General features: G+C 54.7%; 1 protein-coding gene and 1 pseudogene across 2 annotated transcripts; one reads left to right on the top strand and one right to left on the bottom strand.

Annotated features, from left to right (window-relative positions):
* Positions 1–7,518: 7,518 nt before the first annotated feature.
* Positions 7,519–11,972, top strand: PNMA5 (PNMA family member 5; the record flags this gene model as incomplete). The annotated part of the gene is made up of 5 exons (XM_082646927.1): positions 7,519–7,638; positions 7,739–8,701; positions 8,971–9,157; positions 9,253–9,436; positions 11,852–11,972. The coding sequence occupies 5 exons, from the start codon at positions 7,519–7,521 to the stop codon at positions 11,970–11,972; spliced, it is 1,575 nt and encodes a 524-aa protein (XP_082503053.1).
* Positions 11,973–15,392: 3,420 nt separating this feature from the next.
* LOC309839446 (ADP/ATP translocase 3-like) lies at positions 15,393–16,855 on the bottom strand (annotated as a pseudogene). Its single transcript has 2 exons — positions 16,753–16,855; positions 15,393–16,248 (listed from the first exon to the last, which is right to left on the bottom strand). The product of its transcript is annotated as an ADP/ATP translocase 3-like (transcript).
* Positions 16,856–17,559: the final 704 nt, after the last annotated feature.

Raw genomic sequence — 17,559 nt, forward strand, 5'->3', positions numbered from 1 at the left:
AATTCCTCTCTTCTCAAGGTACCCAAAGCCACCTGAGTTTCCTGGACTTGCCAAGGAGAGACGTTCCTTACTCACCTATAAGGCTGGGAACTCTGTAAGCCAGGTACCAGGTTCCCAAGGGAGTTTTATGAGACTTGGCTTCATAAACTCAACCCGAGTTCCTTAAAATTGTCAGGTCACATGTGATTCTATGAACATCATTTACAAATATGACATTCCAGTCAAAGCCTTGGTTATATAACCAGTGTTTCCAATTATGTCCTGTTAATAAGAAAGGCAGGTTCTTATTGAACCTATAGGCATATAACTGTATGACCATGAAAATAAGAGTGCTCAAAAATAATTTCCAAATTCTAGAGGGATTGGGCAGGGAGGAAAAAATAAATGGTTTGTGTCCATTTATGAAAGTATAGTCTACTAAATTGTTATCAGTTATGGATAGCTTAAGAGAAATGAGAAAGGGTTCCTTATATCCAGAATATAGAGCATGAAAGCATTGGCAACATTCCAAACAAAACCCGTAATCATCTTTCATGAGTTCATTAAGTCCTATGTCATCAATTCTTGTTCCGCTCAGTCTCATGAACCCATCAGCTTCTTCACTAGAGTTCTGGGAATTCTGGCTTAGTCCAGTGACAGGATTTCAAAGTTATTTAAGTAATGGCATCAGAAGCTTGTGCCTCAGAGCATGTGGCGTAGTCCTTTCCATGGGGGTCTGAGACAGTCCCTTTTTCTTGAAGGTGAAGCATTCTGGCCTGCAGCTGATTGCAAGCTCTTTCAGCGAAGCCTTAGTGCATGACAAAAGATTTTAAATGCTCATGGTTAAAGATCTGATGAGGGTTCATCGCAAAAATAATGCAATTGACAAGGAAATTTTGTTGTTTCTGTGGCATGCAACATTTTAAAAGATAACTACAATTATGATTGATAACACTACACTCTTTAATATCAGGCAAAGCAATACCAGGACGTATCATGAACACTGAGGGCATTAACAAACCGCCAGGAAATTAATACGGTTTCTGAAACATTTATATTAATGACATTTCGCTCACACAAACGTAACCTAGAGAAGGTTAGGCATCTCTTATGATATGACAAAGCCTCCCATGAAACTCAATATATCAAATAAACCTAATTATTTCTGGCACCTCTGTTTTTACAAGGGAAGAGATACTTTGTGATTTTCCAGGCTCTATCTGGGAAAACTCAAATAAGCTTTGAGATCAGGAATATACCACTCAGGGGAATTCGCTGCCGTTCCAGTGGTTAGGACTCAGCACTTTCCCTGCCGAGGGCCAGGGTTCAATCCCTGGTCAGGGAAATAAGATCTCACAAGCCACCGGGTGCAGCGAAAAATAAAGAAGAGGAAAAAAAAAGAATATATCGCTTAGGATTTGAGCGTGGGGAAAGTAAGATAAAAAAGTTGTCAGAAGGTTTGAACACTTGGTTAAATAAGATCATGTGTCAGTAAGAAACACTACTTGTCTATTTAACCAAAGTGACAAAATATTTTAAAAGTAAATCTTTGGCAGTAATGCAATTATAAAGAACCTTAGTTCTTTCAAAAGTGACAAGACTTGGTTGAAGGCCATGATAAAGTCAACATAAAGCAAAGAAAATTATTCTGATAAGAAAGACTCTTTGGCCAGAGGTGCGCCCCGGGGCCGCGGGACAAGCGGGCGCAGAGGTCGCCTGTGTTGGGGGGCGGGGCTGCGGCGAGGTTCCAGCGGTTCTGCCGGAGCATCGGAGCATCGTGGGTCCGGGGCTGGGGGCGTCCGGGCTTGCGATGCTCTCTGCACTCTCCCGGCTCTGCAGCCTCGAGAACACGGCTAGGCAGCGGCAGTTTAGTGGGGAGTTGGCCTGCTGGGAACTAGGGGCCTGCTGGGGTCTCAGTTCTTGGCTGGCCCCGGAACATGAGGTTGCCAGGCGTGTGACGGCAGCAGGTAGGAGTGAGCCGCTGGTGCGGTGATGAGCAGGAAAAAAAGGACACTGGCTGTTGGCCTGTGAACCTAGGCAAGAACGAGCAGCCAACACAATCCAGACCCGGGTCCGAGGGCCCAGCTCGGTCCTGTGCGGCTGGTCGGTGGAATAGACCTGCAGGTGTGGCTCTTGTCACTCTAGGACTGGCTTCTGGACAGATCCTGCCGATGAGCCCAGGGCACTGTCCTCAGCTCTCCAGGAGAGTGCGCCGGAGTGGAGCCAAGGGGGGGGTGCCTGACTCAGCACCGGCGACCACGCACGTCCAGTCTGCTGGCAAGGGCAGTGGGGAGCCGGGGGAAGTCATGGCCTTGGGAGTGTCCTCTGATGAAAAAGAACCTGCAGGCTTATCAAATAACTTTTGTGTGGAACGTTGGTGTGCTGAAAGCAGTTCTGTGTGCTTTTCCCCCTTGGTGTGGATCAGCAGTGCTGAGGCAGCAGGCGTGATGCAGAAGTGTGAGCAGAGACTGTCTGGAACCCCCAGACTCCAGGGAAACTAAAGGTCACAGCCAGCCTAGTGAAGAGGACGGGGGGCGGGGGCGGGGGCGGCGGGGCAAGAAGGCGCCCAACGGCAGCAGGGCCCATCTGTGGTGGCAGCAGCCCAGCAGGCGCCCCTCGTCTCAGGGCCCTAATCCTGGCTCCAGCTGGGTGGTCAGGGGAGCTGCAAGGTCTTCTGGGCGAGCAGAGCCCGCGGTCCTGAGCTGTTCTTCTCTGTGTTTGGGTCATCTCCCCCCATCCAAGGGGAGAAATCTAGATGAGGTTTAAGAATCAGTGCTTTAAGAATGGGGATCTCGTAGTTGAAACCTTGGAACACGTGTTTTCAGCACAAGGTGTTAAAGTGAATGGAAGGATTTAGCGCCTTTTCAAGGAGGCTGTCTCCATGTGGGCAGAACTAGAGAATAAATGGGTCTTGAATAAAAAAAAAAAGAAGAAAGAAAGAATCTTTGCTTTCTAGGCAGATTACTCAAAAAGTAAAGAAAAATCTTCTACTACCTCTTATGAAGAGCAGACCAATAATCTAAGGAAATGTTTCCATTTTAACAGAGAACATCAAATTCTAGTTTTGCATCAGTGTACTATTTGATATTATAGTTCATTTTTTTAAATCTTATAAACAAACCCACTGAACCTTAGCCAGCTTTGACCACAAGAGATAAAATCTCCTCTGAGAACCATATCCATTCAGGTTTTGTCCTACACTTCCATCTTTTTCATTCTGGAACAACTAGTCATTTTACTTTAGTCTTTTATTTAACAAAAACACATCCTGCATAGTTAATTTAGTATAAGTGTAAGGTTTTAAGTGAGCAAAAGATCTTGGAAACTATCTTTAAGACTGACATACTACATATGAAACAATTACTGCTAAAATAAAGTTTTGTGAGAACAAATTCACTGTCACTAATTCCTGAGAATTTTGAGGATTCAATTTATAAAAGCACTTAAGTATCTCTAAACCAATAATAATGGAGCTCCTTGAAAGACTTTTATAATCTAATTTGGTAATACCATCAGGGTAGGAAACACTATATACACATACATACACACAAAAACATAAAATAGATAAGCCCTGGGGATGTAATGCACGGCCTGGAGACTGTAGTTAATACTGTGCTGTATATTTGAAATTGGCTGAGAGAGTAGATGTTTAAAATTCTCCTGATAAGAAAAAAAAAACTATGTGTGGTGATAAATGTTTGCTAGACTTATCATGGTGATCATTTTGCAACATATACAAACACACCTGAAACTAATATAATGTTATATGTTTTCAAACATATTTCTTAACCTCCACTGTTTTCCAGCATGATGGTCAGAACCCCGCTTCCCATGGTATCACCCTTTATGACACCTTCTCATACCTGTAATGCTACGTGTCTGAGTGGGGGATTCATGGAGCCACAGTGGGCTAGTGTTATGAGATCCCTCAAGTAAAATGTCCCACTTGGAGTCCATTACTTTCTGACACCAGCAGGCAACCCCTTTTTCTTGGCATGGAAGGAGAATGATTTAACAGCCTCTCAATAGTACGTTCTAATTAAGTAAGGCATGTTCAGGTCTGTGTTCTCCTTCTCTGATATAGGAAATATCTGGACTTAAAGGTAATCTTTAATTTAACGTTTTTGTCTGCTTTTAATATTTTATTAAAACGTTATCGAAAAGCCTCTTCTTCTGTGTCCCGAATAAAGCAAAAGAAATCTATTCTGTCACCAGACGACCACAACTTCTGGTCCGAAAAGTGACTACAGGCTTCAGAGCCTTGGTACTCCAAGCGTAGTCAGGGATCTACAGCATGGAGTCACCTAGCTTTCGAGAAACGCAGAACCTCAGTCCCACCCCAGTCCTCCTGAATCAGAACTTTCATTTTTACCAAGATCTACCAGATTTGCAGACTTCCAGTGCGATAACCTGAGCTCCCCCCACGCCGTTCTCTGGAACAGCGAGTTAAGAGTCCCGCGGGCCCCAGGGAAAATGTTCCAGTCTTCCTTCTGTGGAAGAAATTTTCTTTGGAAAAGGGCGGGAAGCAGTTTGGGTACTAGGTGGGCAGTACTAGGTGGGTAGTACTAGGCTGTGAAGTCACGGGAATAATGGGAGAATGTAATAATCCTTTCAAAGTTTTCGGTCTCTTGGTGAATACGAAAATTTTTCCTGCCCTTGCATTTTTCCCGGAAGCAGCTGTATTTCTGCTGTCCGCCTCTAGAAAACAACAATTAAAAAAAAAAAACGATCAGGATTTCATTTAGTAAGCACCCACCGGGCTTTTACTTTTGCACCCGGCCCTGCGCTGACCTCTTGGAATATTCAAATAGGGAGAGCGACTGGTGACTGTCACGCCACAGCTCCCGTTCAATGGGGAACAGACATGCTAAACAAGAGCCAAGATGGCTGCTGGGCCTGGCGTGGCACGTGGTGGGTCTGGCGGTCTCCTTCCAGGGACCAGCCTAGGAATTGCAGGGGACCCTATTGCACACCTAACCCCGCTCACAGTCCAAGGCTGGATTCTGTCCAGCTCTGCAGTTTAAGGTGCCCCGATTTAATTCGAACTCCGTCCGCCTAGTTGCGCACACTGACGCAGGGCGGGGCGAAGTCTCCCCCTTCCGAGGGGAAATGGTGGGCGCCACGCTGCTAGGGCGCAGCCGCGAGTGGGCCGTGTGCAGCTCTGCGGGGCGGGAAGCGGGGGGAGCGGGGGCGGGGGCGGGGGGGGCGGGGAGCAGGGGCGGGGGGGCGGGGAGTTTGTAGCCCGACAGCCCCTTTCCAGGGCTCCCGGCCCAGTGTGCACCGCGCGAGCCGTGGTTCCGGACGCGTGGTGGTCGTGGTGTACAGGCGCTTCGGCCTGTAGGCACCTCCAGCAGGTACAGAGAGCCATCCAAACCGCGTGGGGTTCTGCACAATGACCCTTGCCATCTCCCTTGGCGTCCCAGGGGTTGGTGGCTACAGGTTTCCCCTGGAAATGGGATCCCACTACACCAGGCACTGGCACCGCATCCATTCCGTGCCATTTCCAGGCACCGCGACCAGCCTAGGAATTGCAGGGGAACCTATTCCACACCTAACCCTGCTCACAGCCATTGCGGTCAGGACTAGTGGCTCTGGGCCTTATCCTAGAGGGAAAGTGGCTTCAGCCCTTCCTCCCCTGGCCTCCACCAACTTCCACTGACCACGTGTATTCCTGCTCTGGAATGAGGGACGTTTGAGGTAGCGGGTGTGTGAGGGGTCGTGGGGACTTAGGGAGGAGGGCTTAGGTGTGGGTGGGGGCAACAGGGGAATGAGGGCGGGAGGCTTGGGGACAGTAGTTGGACTTGAGTGAGGCCAGGGCTTGGGACGGGGATGATGCTTGGGAAGGGGGGGGACATGCCTTGAGTGGGGGCAGGGATTTGGCTTGGGTGGGGGCAGGGCTTTGTTAGGGATCGAACTTGAGTGGGGGATGGGACATGGGAAGGGGTGGGGCTCGGTGGGGACAGGGATCGGACTTCCGTGAGGGGAGGCTTGGCGTCAGGGGTGGGGCTTAAGTCCTCCGTCGTGCGTCAGTGGGGGCAGAGTTTGAGGGAGGGGGTGGATTGGAGGGCGGGGCAATAATCATACTGTAGGAACCCTCCCGTACTAGCACTGTATACCAGTTGAGAAGTTTCTTTTCTTTTTTTTTTGAATTTTTGAATTTTATTTATTTTTTTTACAGCAGGTTCTTATTAGTCATCCATTTTACACACATCAGTGTATACATGTCAATCCCAATGGCCCAGTTCATCACACCACCACCCCCCGCCCCCTGAGCAGTTTCCTGTATCCCTGTACCAGAGTGCCTCTGTAGGCTCAGAATGGGCACAACCTGAGCAGGGCCGTGTGGGGTGGAACCGTAGCACAGCACCTCTGCCTCGCCTTGGACAGATGCAGTGAGGCAGTACCACCTCCCAGCACCGCGAGCTGCCTCTGGGCAGAGCTAGAGGGCAGGCCTAGTGTTGCGTGTGGGTGGAATCCCCGTATCTGCACTGCCGGTGGGTCCCTAGTCAGCATGGTGAACAGCTGTGACGTAGACCTATGTTGGGAGAGGCTTCTGTAACTTCCTGGCAAAAAGCCGGAGGGGTGGGGTTGCCTGCCAGGGTTTCCAGGGTCTACAGGGTGGGGTCACACCTAGGGTGAGGGTTGTCTGTTTCAGCAGTGTGGCACTGTAGACCCTTTTTGGGTCCCTTTTCTGTCCCTGATTCTAGCTTCCACACAGTTTGAAACGGTAGGCTACTGTTTTTCAGCACGTGATCCTTGCCGCCCACCCCCCATGTCCCCTCCCCTCCAGCAACAACAGGACACTTCTTTGGTTGGAGGCCAGTGACATCCCCTATTGCTCCTTAACCTTTACCACATAGCACCCCTCTGCGATGGAAACCCATGGTCCCCGCCCTTCTCAGTATCCACGGCAACACTGCAGCTTGTCACACGTTCTCCACACCCACCAGTTTCATTGCCTTGTGCAGAGAGAGCTCCAACCATCTTTCTCATTTGTCAGACATTCTCTGAGAAAGGAGGGAACTCACATCTCCGTCCTCCAACCTTTGCCCCAGAGAAGTGGGTACCGGGTGCCCTGGGCCTGAACAGCCCTGAGGCAGGGAGTGGGACAGCCTGCTGTCCTCTCCCGTTTGGCGGGCTTTGTCAGGCCCCTCCTCCTGACGCTGACCTTTTCACCACAGGCACCTGCAGTACACACAGAGGAGTCCTTGGACTTTGAGGAGGAGTGCACGGCAAGCCGAGGTCAGCAGGGAGGGGAGCTTGGCCTAAAGACACCTCTCCAGCAAATGACTGGGGAAGCCCTGAAAAGCAGGGCCTGAATCTCTGTGACCAGAAGTGGGGGTAGTGCGTGGACTTTTAGTCGGGGTGGGAGGGTGCACGTGAATGATGCTCTCACCCCATTTGCATTATAGGCTGTGCAAACCCGGAACGATTCTGCCTCCATACTTGGCGTTGACTCCGGATTCCCTGAGTCCCGGTCCAACTCTGTGAGCTGACTACTGCCCCTAGTGTTAGATCAGTCCATAGATAGTGGGAGCAATGCCTGTGAATCTGTTGGAGGATTGGTGCAAGGGCATGGACCTGGACCCCAGGAAGGCCCTGCTGATCGTGGGCATCCCTGTGGAGTGTAGTGAAGAGGAAATTAAAGAGACCCTGAGGGCGGGCTTACAGCCCCTGTGTGCCTGCCTACAGGGTGCTGGGCAGAATGTTCAGAAGGGAAGACAGCTCTAAGGCAGTTCTCATTGGATTGGCCGCCCAGGTCAATTATGCTATGGTGCCGAGTCAGATCCCAGGAAAGGGAGGTGCCTGGGAAGTGGTGGTGAAGCCCCGTAGCCCAGATGATGAACTTATCAACAGACTGAACCACTTCCTGAAAGCTGAGGGCCGGAGAATGGTAGATGTGGTCAAAACCCTGGGGTATAGCACTCGCCCCGAGGAGGGACAGCCAAAAGGCTTGGCCCAAGTCAGGCCACCAGACCCGCAGCCTCTGCGAGAAAGCATGTGGTACCGAAAACTGAAGGTGTTTTCGGGAAGCACTTCCCCAGGCCCGGGCGAAGAGAACTTTGAAGGCTGGCTGGAGCAGGTGACGCAGATGATGCAGATGTGGCGGGTGTCTGAGGTAGAGAAGCAGCGGCGTTTGCTGGAGAGCTTGCGCGGCCCCGCCCTGTCCATCGTGCGGATGCTCCGGGCCAACAGTGGCTCCATGACCGTGGCGCAGTGCCTGGACGCCCTGAAGCAGATCTTTGGGAGTAAAGAGAACTATAGAACCGCACGCTTTCAGTTGCTCCAGACCTTGCAGAAGCCCGGAGGGAAAGTCTCTGCCTTCTTGCTGCGGCTAGAGCCCGTGCTGCAGAACGCTGTGCGGCACAGCCCCTTGCCAGTGAGAAGCGCAGACATGATTCGCCTGAAATACATCCTAGCCCAGGCTCACGTGAGCACCGGCCTCCGGGACAAGCTCATGGTCTTGGATCAGCGAGGCTGTGCACCCCCCTTCCTGGAGTTGATGCAGCTCGTTCGAGACGTGGAGGAGTGGCAGACCGCCGCGGCAGTGACCAGGGAGAAGCAGAGGCAGGTAGGAGGGGGCCACAGGGCCTCTGGCACCCAGGTAGTGGCAGAAACCAGTGTCCCGGTCCGTCCGGTCATGGTGCGGGCAGGGCAGTTCCATGACAGCAGCACTCAGACCGTCCAGGAAGGGGCTACCCTGTCACTGAAGCGCAAGCAGGTGCCACGCTGCTGCGAGACTGGGGAGGAAGGCCACAGCCAGGCCGCGTGTCCTAGGGCCGAGGACCAGTCCCCGGCAAAGCAGGCGCCTCAGCCTGCAGCAGAAGAGTCGGGAAACGAGATGCGGGCTGGGGCCGGGAGCCACCCCAGGCCCCAGGAAGCATAGGCTCAAGGTATCCAGGTACCCCCTCCCCTAGCAGGCAACACAGATATTTCAACGAGGGGAAGGGGCAGCCCACAGAAACAGTGGGGGCCTTGACTGGGGCACAGGGGCAGGGCAGCCAGGCCGAGGCCCCGCCCCAGCCCCCGCAGCGTCCACCAGCTGTTAGGGACTCCACCAAGCAAGCCGAAATCAGCTCAGGGAGGCACCGGCGGCACAAGCGGGAAGCCGCCATACGCAGCACGAGGCGTACCCGAGCCTCAGACACAGACCCCAGCACAGCAGAGGCTGAAAAAGGTATAGTCGGGGGCTCTGGCGTCAGCCCTGTCTTCTGGCCACCCTCAAACGCCCACCCTGGGGGCTCTGAGCTAAGGGTGTTGACGGGCCCCCAGGCCACGCGGGGCCTAGAGGCGCCTCCCCCGGGGCCGCCCCTGCCAGAAGGAGCCGGCCTGGCGAGGAAGGGCTGTGGGGCAGAGAGGAGATGCCCCGGAGGGACACCGCAGGGTCCAACTTCAAGATCATCTACAGCGCTCGAGGGGAGCCCCGGGAAGGCAGCACCCTGGAGCCTCTGCGCAGGTGAGGGCAGGAGCAAGTCTCCTCCCCCTGCAGCCTGAAAGGGCAGTAGGGGCAAGGACAGCAGACACTGAGGAGACGATCCCACGCGAGAGCGTCAGGTCAGCTTGGCAGGCAGGGCGCTGAGTCCCTGGTTGCCCAGTACCCCACAACTGGCTTTGGTGTGAGTGGGGGTGCAGGGAAGCGTTTGTTCCAAAGGAGGAGGAGGAGGAGGAGGAGACGGAGGAGGGAGACTTGGAGAGGTGGGGGAGGAGGAGGGGCGGGAGGGGGAGGGCGTCCGGGCAGGGTCCAAGAGAATTAGTTGGCGGGAGGAAGGAGTGTTTAGTTCTCCCTGGGTTTGTGCGTGGCCACTGGAGACGTGGGACTGGCCTGGAGAACCACAGCTCACAGCTGCCAATGCCAAGGCCAGCCCCAAAGCCTGCCACTTGGGAGCAGCCCTGAGTGGCCAGCCCCGGCCTGGGTGAGGGGCACCTGCAGATGGCTGCCACCCACACTGGCCTGGGAGTCGTTAGGGGCCACTCCAGGTGCCTGGGCCTCCCTCCTGAGAGGGGACCCCTATTCATCATCCCCTGGGGCAGGTTGCTCCCTGTACTGGCAAGCCCAAATGTGTCCCTGTAGGCCCCAGAGGGACCCAGGTGTCAAGGAAACCCCCAGCCCCCGCTCCCCTTCCCCCAACACACACACCCTAGCCATCGTCCCCCCCGCAGAGCCCTGAGGTGCGCCACGTGCCAGCCAAGGCTCTGGTCTCTGTGGGCCAGTGTCGTGAGCTCAACGTGTGCTTTCTGGGCATAGATTCAGGCCCAGCGCTGCCTGTTGTTGTGGAAATGTGCATGTGTTCTCCTCTGAGCAGTTTCCCCAAGCCCTGCGCGGCGTGGAGACCCCGAGCCCAGTCCCAGGAGCCGGCGGGAAGGACGGGATGGACGAGGTCACAGCCAGTGCCCACCCCAGGACCTGGGAGCCCACCTGCGACCTTCGAAGGAAGACCTTGACCAGGGCTGCAGGAGGTCTGCGGGAGGCCCCCCAGGGCTTGTGTTCTGCTGGGCCACCCCGTTGTTCCTCGGGACTCCACGTCCCCGGCTCGGTGGCGTGCGCCCTGCTGTGGCACTGTCCTGTGCCCGCCATAGGGCAGGGCCAGGCCCCGGGCATGTGGGCCAGAAATGGAGGGTCTGCCCTGGGGGGAGCGGGCATGGCCGGCGCCCATCTTCCTGGCGAGAGGCCACCCGCGGGGCCCTCAGGAAGGGAGACTGTGGGGAGATGGAGGGCCGCCGGGTGGGGTGTAGCGGAGGCACCTTTTCGAGGACCCTGGGGTGGGGCGGGACCCGTGAGCTCCGGTGGCCGTTAGAAGATCCTCTGTGTGTTGTTATGCCCTGTGTTCAATGGTTTCAGTTAATGTTTCTGTTTAATAAATTTCCCTGAACGTTTCATCTGAGTTTGGCCTCTGCTGTGGGCAATGGCGTGAAGGGGCTGCTGTGGTGGGGTCAGGGTTGGGGGCAGCAGCAGTGGCCTGGCACCCCGAGTCGGCACGGAGGTACGGTCCGGGCAGGGTCCAAGAGGGTCCATGTGGTCTCCTCGGCTGGATGGAGCCGGGCGGCAGGGCCTTGTGGGCACGGGCCATGGCTGGTTGGGTCCCCGGGAAACTCGGGGGGTCCCCGGGAACCAGTGGGTTCGGTGTCAGGGGGAGGGGGAGGGACGGCAGGCAGGACCGGAAGCTCCAGGATCCCTGGCAGCTCTGTGGGGGCTCGGGGCACCCAGAGAGTTCAGAGACGTCACGTGTGCCCTCCCAAGGACCAGCCGGCCACAGAAGGGTCCAGGCGTGAGGTCAGAGGCCCCTGCCAGGAACGCAGTGCAGGATTCCGGGGTGGGGCTTGTTTGCCCACCTGCCTGAGATCCGTCTACCCCTGCCGTCCCGCAGCAGCCTGCCCTGGTCTAGGCGCTGAGGGACGTTTGGGGACCTGGGGCTATGGGGTGGCCGAGGGAAGGAGGGCCGTCCAGCAGGAGTTGCAGAGCCCTCAGGCCCTGGGTGGGGGCACAGAAAGGCAGGGAGAGCTGTCCTCCACTTTAAGTCCCGGGCGGGGCGGTCCCCCGAGGGGCAGGGGCGCCCCCTCCCTGTCCCACTCCCTGCATCACTCCTGTGTCCTGGGAGCAGGCAGGAGGCGGGGAGGGGGGGTTGGGGTCCTGTGAGTGGGAGGCTGTAGATGGGGCCCGGGGGTGACCCCTTCCTGCCCAGAGGCTGGCTCTGGATCCCCGGGGCCCTCCGTGCCACCTGAGGGCATCGGCCAGGGGTGGGGGCCCTAGTGATCCAGGAGAAGCCTCCCTGACCCTGAGACCGTGCCCTGTGGTCCTGCGCATGCGTGCCCCGGGAGGGTGCGCGTTTGCGTTCGGCGAGTGTGCGCCTGCGCGCGCCGCCATTTCCTGCAGCCCCGAGCTTGTGTCCGGTGCCTATCGGGAAACAGGACCGTCCACACAGCGAAATGGCTACCGGGGGCGCGAGAGGCCTCGGCGTCGCTTCTCCCGCCGTCGTGCCCGATCCTGCCGCTAGATGGCGCGCGAGGATCACAATTGGGCCGGGCCGCCCGTCTCGGGCATCCTGGCCTCCTGCTGCCCTTCCCCCGTTGGCCTGGAGGACGTGGGTGGTCTCGCCGGCCTTGCGGCTGAAGCAGCCCCCCCCCGACCACGTGTGCACCCTCGCCGCAGTGCCGGCGGAGGCGGGAGAGAGGAAGGGAGCTGGGTGCCCGCAAGGAGCCAAAGGGGCTGTTTGGCGGGGTGCCCTGGTGTCGGTGGTCTCTGGGCGCTGGCCTTCAGAGCTGGCCGGGGCCAGGAGCTGTGGACACGCGGGGAGGGCGTCTCGACCCTCCAACCACGAGGGAGCTCGGGCGGAGATGCTGCTCTGGGCGCTGGGGCTCCGTGGGGAAGGGGCTTGTTCCTAAGAGGTGGGGGAAGGAGGGGAATGGGGTGGGCAGGGACCTCCTGCAGAGCAGTGGAGCCTTTTTCTAGCTCAGAGTTCATGGAGCCTTTCCTTGTTCTGCGGTCGAAAGTGAGTAGAAGAGGACTGAGGGGATTGTCCAGGTTACCGAGTTGCAGAGCTATAGGCTTCTTAAGTCTGGGACCTGTGCTGCTTTCATCACATTACGTATTGCTCCCAGTTCGTGGGTAGTTATTACCCCTAAGGCCTTGGTGAGCCTGGTGGACCCATACTGACAGCTCTGGCAGTCTGTCCAAACGTGAGGGAGGGGTGCCTCTTAACCTGTCCTATTTGTCATCTAACCTCCTGCCTCCCAGATGCTAATGATGGTTCGCCAACACCGCTATTCTATGTAGACATCTAGCATTACTATTCATGCCTGACAGACCCTCTGTGTCATTTAACTAAAACTCAACTGTTACACTCTGGGTGACATGATTGTGGCTCTCGTTGTCTCCCTTTCCACAGTCAGGTTCTGCCTTTCAGCCTTATTTGATTTTTATTCTTTCTAGCAAAACCTCTCCCTGAATTAAGGCCAGGCACAGCACAGGTAATTTTGAGGTTTATATTTCAAGTCCTAAGAGCCCCCATTTCCCATAGCACCAGCAGTTCAGGGAAGAGTACCGCCCCCATCCCTTATTCTCGGTAGAATCGGGCCTTTCCTTTTCAGCTAGCCCTCAGTCTTCCCCTTGTCCCCGATATCTGGGCAAGCTGGTAAGAAAGCCTGGGTGCTCCTTCCTTTGGCACCAGAGGGAGATTAGAACCATGTATGCCCCTGACCACATGTGAGAACTCTCCCCTCGGCCCCGCCCCCTCACATGGTAAAATCCCAGGCCACTCTCTATCCTTTGCTCGCACAAGTCACTTTACAACTGCTCTCTTGAGAACCCTTGATTCTGTAAGTAATGAACCATTTCTTGACTTCTTGGTGTGTGTGTGTGTGTGTGTGTGTGTGTGTGTGTGTGTGGTGTCACTGGTCTCCACATCCAAAGCAAATTTTGGGTGGGGGTCTGTCTGTCAGGTTACGTTGGTGGAAATTATGTGCAAGTCTATGGAACTGCCCCCCCACCCCCCACACACAACCAAGAGAGTCAATTACAGACAATATCACAGGAAGCATGGCAGAGATAGAGCTGCTCTGAAAGATGTAGGGGTGGTGGTCCCCATCATATCTCCATTTACTTTGCCAATCTGTTCACTGCAGAAATTGGATGAATTCCATAGAGTGACTGTATACCCCAGGCTTCACCAACTATCAATTCCAGTTGTGGATGCTGTGTGCTGGACGTGGTAGAATCGCTCAAGCAGATGAATAAGGCCTTAGGTCCATGTTACGTGGCCGTTGATTTGATGAGTGCATTCCTTTCTATTCCAACCAATCAAAGAAAGAGGATAAGAAGCAGTTCACAATTATGTGGACATCTTTATTTACAGTTTGGTCCACTACCATGTTAACTCTCCTGCCCTATGTCATATCTGTACTCTCCTATAACATAGTACAAAGAGATGTGGATCATCTAGGCAGCCCATAGAACATCAGTCAGATCAGTTACACTGACACCGTCATACTGATTGGACAGGAAGAGTAAGAGGCCTCTCTAAGACACATGGCCTCTCGAGAGCATGGGAGATAAACCCATGAAGATTCGGGGACCTGCCATTTCAGTGAAGTGTTTAGGAGTCCAGTAATCAGAGGCATGCCAGGATGCCCCCTCCAAAGCACAAGACAAATCATTGCGTCTTGGATCCTCCAGCACAAAGAAGAAAGGAGCACACCTGGCAGGCCCCAGGATCGTTGCTGCGGTCCATATATCAGGCGACACAGAAGGCTGAGAGCTGGGCTGCAGGAGAGGAAGCTTCAGCAGAGCTGGGGTGCAGGAGAGGCGCCTGCGGCAGAGGTGGCGTGCGGGAGAGGAACCTGCAGCAGGTCCAGGCTGTGGTGCAAGTAGCCGCGTGGACCATCTTATACGACAGACCCCGTGGTGTCAGAGGTATCAGTAATGGGCAAGGATGCAGTGTCAAGTTCAAGGCCAGCCCCTGTAAGAGAATTGCCACTCAGTCCCCTGGGGTTCTGGAGGAGGGTCATGCCATCAGCATCAGAGATTCTATGTCTTTCTAGAAATAGCCTCTGGTGTGTTTCTGGGCCCCGGTAGAGACAGATGCTTGACTATGGGACACCAACTGACTCTGTGTCTGGAACTTCTCATCATGAGCTGGGTCCTGCCAAGTCAAAATCAGATGGCAACTCACTGTAGGATGGCAGTGGTGCATCTGGAATGCAGGCTGGGCAGGGACAGAGGTGTGAGTAAGGTTTGTGAGCAGTAGCACAGGCCCTCATGTTACGCATCACAGTCATACCAGAGCTCCTCCCTCAGCTCACACTATGGCCACATGATCCCATACAGCCAGATGAAGGAGGAGGAAAAGGTCTAAGCTTGGCTTTTGGACGGATTTGCTTGGTCTTTGGATACAAGTTGAAAATGGATGGCAGTTACATTCTAGCCACACCTAGGGATGTCCCTGAAAGACAAGGGGGAGGGAAGATCTAAACCCCTACGTGGGTTAGGGTGGAGGGACAAAGGGTGTTTTCTGTTTTTCTTTTGTCTGTGTCCTGGTTTTATCGTTTTGCACAGAATGCCCAACATTGAACATAACTGCAAATATGTGGTCGTGCCAAAGCTAATAACGCTTAAGTACAAATGGGAGACGTGGTTTTTTAAGATAAATACTTAAATAGAAGTTGGTCCTGTGACCACCTGAAGTCTAGGTCTGGTAGGAGCGGCCTCACCTGTGGACCCATGAAGACATCACGATTCCACTCCCTCCCTAACCAATACATGGACACAGGGTGCCAGTGGTCGTGATCACAATGAGCCTTTCGCCAGAGCCACCTCCAGCTCTCCACAAACATGGTGAAATTTCTCGAAGGTCAGTGGTCCATAAAAGTTAAGTATTCTATGTGGTTCTCTTGGGTCTGTGTGTCCAGCGGGGTGGGGCCTAGATGACCTCCTTCAGGTCATCGTACGGGACCAGCATGAAGGCACCACCCATGAGGCAGAGGACGTTGGACAGGCGCCCTTGAAGAAGGCTTTGCCCCTTTCGTCTTTGAAGATCTGCTAGCAGTTAAGAGGCCCCCTGTACATGATGTTGGCTCCTTTGTGCCCTGACTGCATCATCATCTGCTGCCACTTGGTGTTGAGGGGGCAGGAGACCATGCTGGCCACCACTGTCACGTTCTTGGAGTCAAGGAGCATGACTGGCGCTGTCGTACATGCCGGAGTAGGTGGGCTGGTAGATGACGATGCTCCGCACGGAGAGGCTGAAGCCCTGGCATAGGCCCCGGATGCCATCAGACCTGGTGATCTTCACCAGTCTCCTAGTCCTCTGAACTCGATGTCAGATTTCCCGAAGTCAGCCGCCAGGTGGCTTCTGGTGAAATCCAGGGGGTAGACGAAGGAAGAGGGAGGTGGCTCTGGCCACCCCACCAGAGGCCAGATTGCCAGCAAAATACTTCCAGAACTGCGTGTGCTTGTCCAAGGCCCCCAGGAAGGTCTGCTTGTACTTAGCCTTGAAGGCGGAGTTGAGGACTTGAGTGGGAAGTAGTGTATGACGCAGGCTGTCCGTCCAGAAGGACAGCACACCCTGCTCCTTGGGGCTGCGCACGGTGCAGTCCACGATGCCCTTGTCCTGCTCGTCGGCTGTGATCTGCTTGCTGGTGTATTGTACCCGCACAGCAGTTTTGCCCACTCCATCGGGGCCACAGCCACCTTGGAGATGGTGGCGGCAATGCCTCTGGCCAGGAAGTCCTTGGCAAAGGAGAGGGCCTGTTTCGTTGTGGTGGCAGAACGGGCAGCTCAGTGAGCGGAAAACAGAGTGGAGGCACAGAGAGCTGGAGGGTGGGCACTGCTGGTCAGCCCTGCTGCCGCTGGGACCGAAAATGCAGGCCTGGCATCCCATGCAAGATGGTATACTGTCAGGGGATATACTTCAGACTGAAGGATGTGTCTGGGCGGGCGCATGAGCATGGGATCCTCTGGTATCACACGTTCCATCACCCAGAAGCTGCTAGCTTTGTAGCATGCCACAGTGTCCTGCTGAAGGTGCAGCTGAAGCACTGCAGTGATGGGGTGCCGTCCTCCAGAATGCAGTATATGCACTGCATCTGAGGCCTCCATGTGGCACTGTGTCCCCAATAGGAAGAATACGTGGGACTGGGATCCGAGGGGTGGAAGCCAGAGTGGCCCCCCTTTCCATCTTCCCTAGTGACCTACTCAGGTGGACATTGTGTGTCACACCTCCTTAGCTCTGGACTTTGCAGGAGAGGATATTCTGGTCCCTAAAGACAGTGCACTCTCACCAGGAGACACAGCCAGGGTCCTGTGGTGCTTATAGATATGACTGCTGCCCGGCATTTTTTTGTCCCCTGTGTCCAGAGACCAGCAGGCAGGAAGAGTCGCCATTTCAGCAGTAACCAACACTTAATCAAGGAAGAGGGAGAACTGGTCTTACAGCTGGAATATGTGCGGAACACAGATGATGTGCTTAGGTGACTCGTGGTACTCATTTGCCCAGTTGTGCCTGTGAATGGCCAAGTGCAGCGATTCTGCCCTGAGAAGGGTATGGATACCAGGGACTCAGACCTCAGGGATGAAGGAAAGTGGCCAAGACTGCGGAGGTGATAGCAGAGGGTGAGGGAGACCTAGAATGGGCAGTGGAGGAGGGAGGTAATGAGTAGCTGTCACAGCTGCAAGACCAACTGCATCAATGGCGTTGTACTGTGTCCCACCAATTTCTCTCTTCTAAGTGGACACTCAAGAAGACAGGCACATGGGAACCACAGAGAAACTGCTCCCTGAACATATGTATATGGAATAGTGGATCTGTGTGGCACAAGGGGTGGACCGGGGCACCTATGGAAGTTCACCACTTAGATGTCACTTTAAGACAGGAGTGCAGTCAGCTGACAGCACCCAGATGCAATGCTTTCAGGATCCACTGCAGCATTTGCACAGAGGTCATGCTATTCCCAGGCAGTGCCCAGTCTATGACTTAGCACAGCAGGGCTACTAGAATTATTTCTGCTCAGTGTGGGACTCCTCAATGGGCCGTCTTTGCACCAGAGCTCCCAGTGGGCTGGCCAAGACTTTCTCAAAGCTGCACCATC

Source organism: Grampus griseus (assembly GCF_964374135.1).
Source record: "Grampus griseus genome assembly, chromosome: X".
In the NCBI taxonomy this organism is placed as follows: Eukaryota; Metazoa; Chordata; class Mammalia; order Artiodactyla; family Delphinidae; genus Grampus; species Grampus griseus.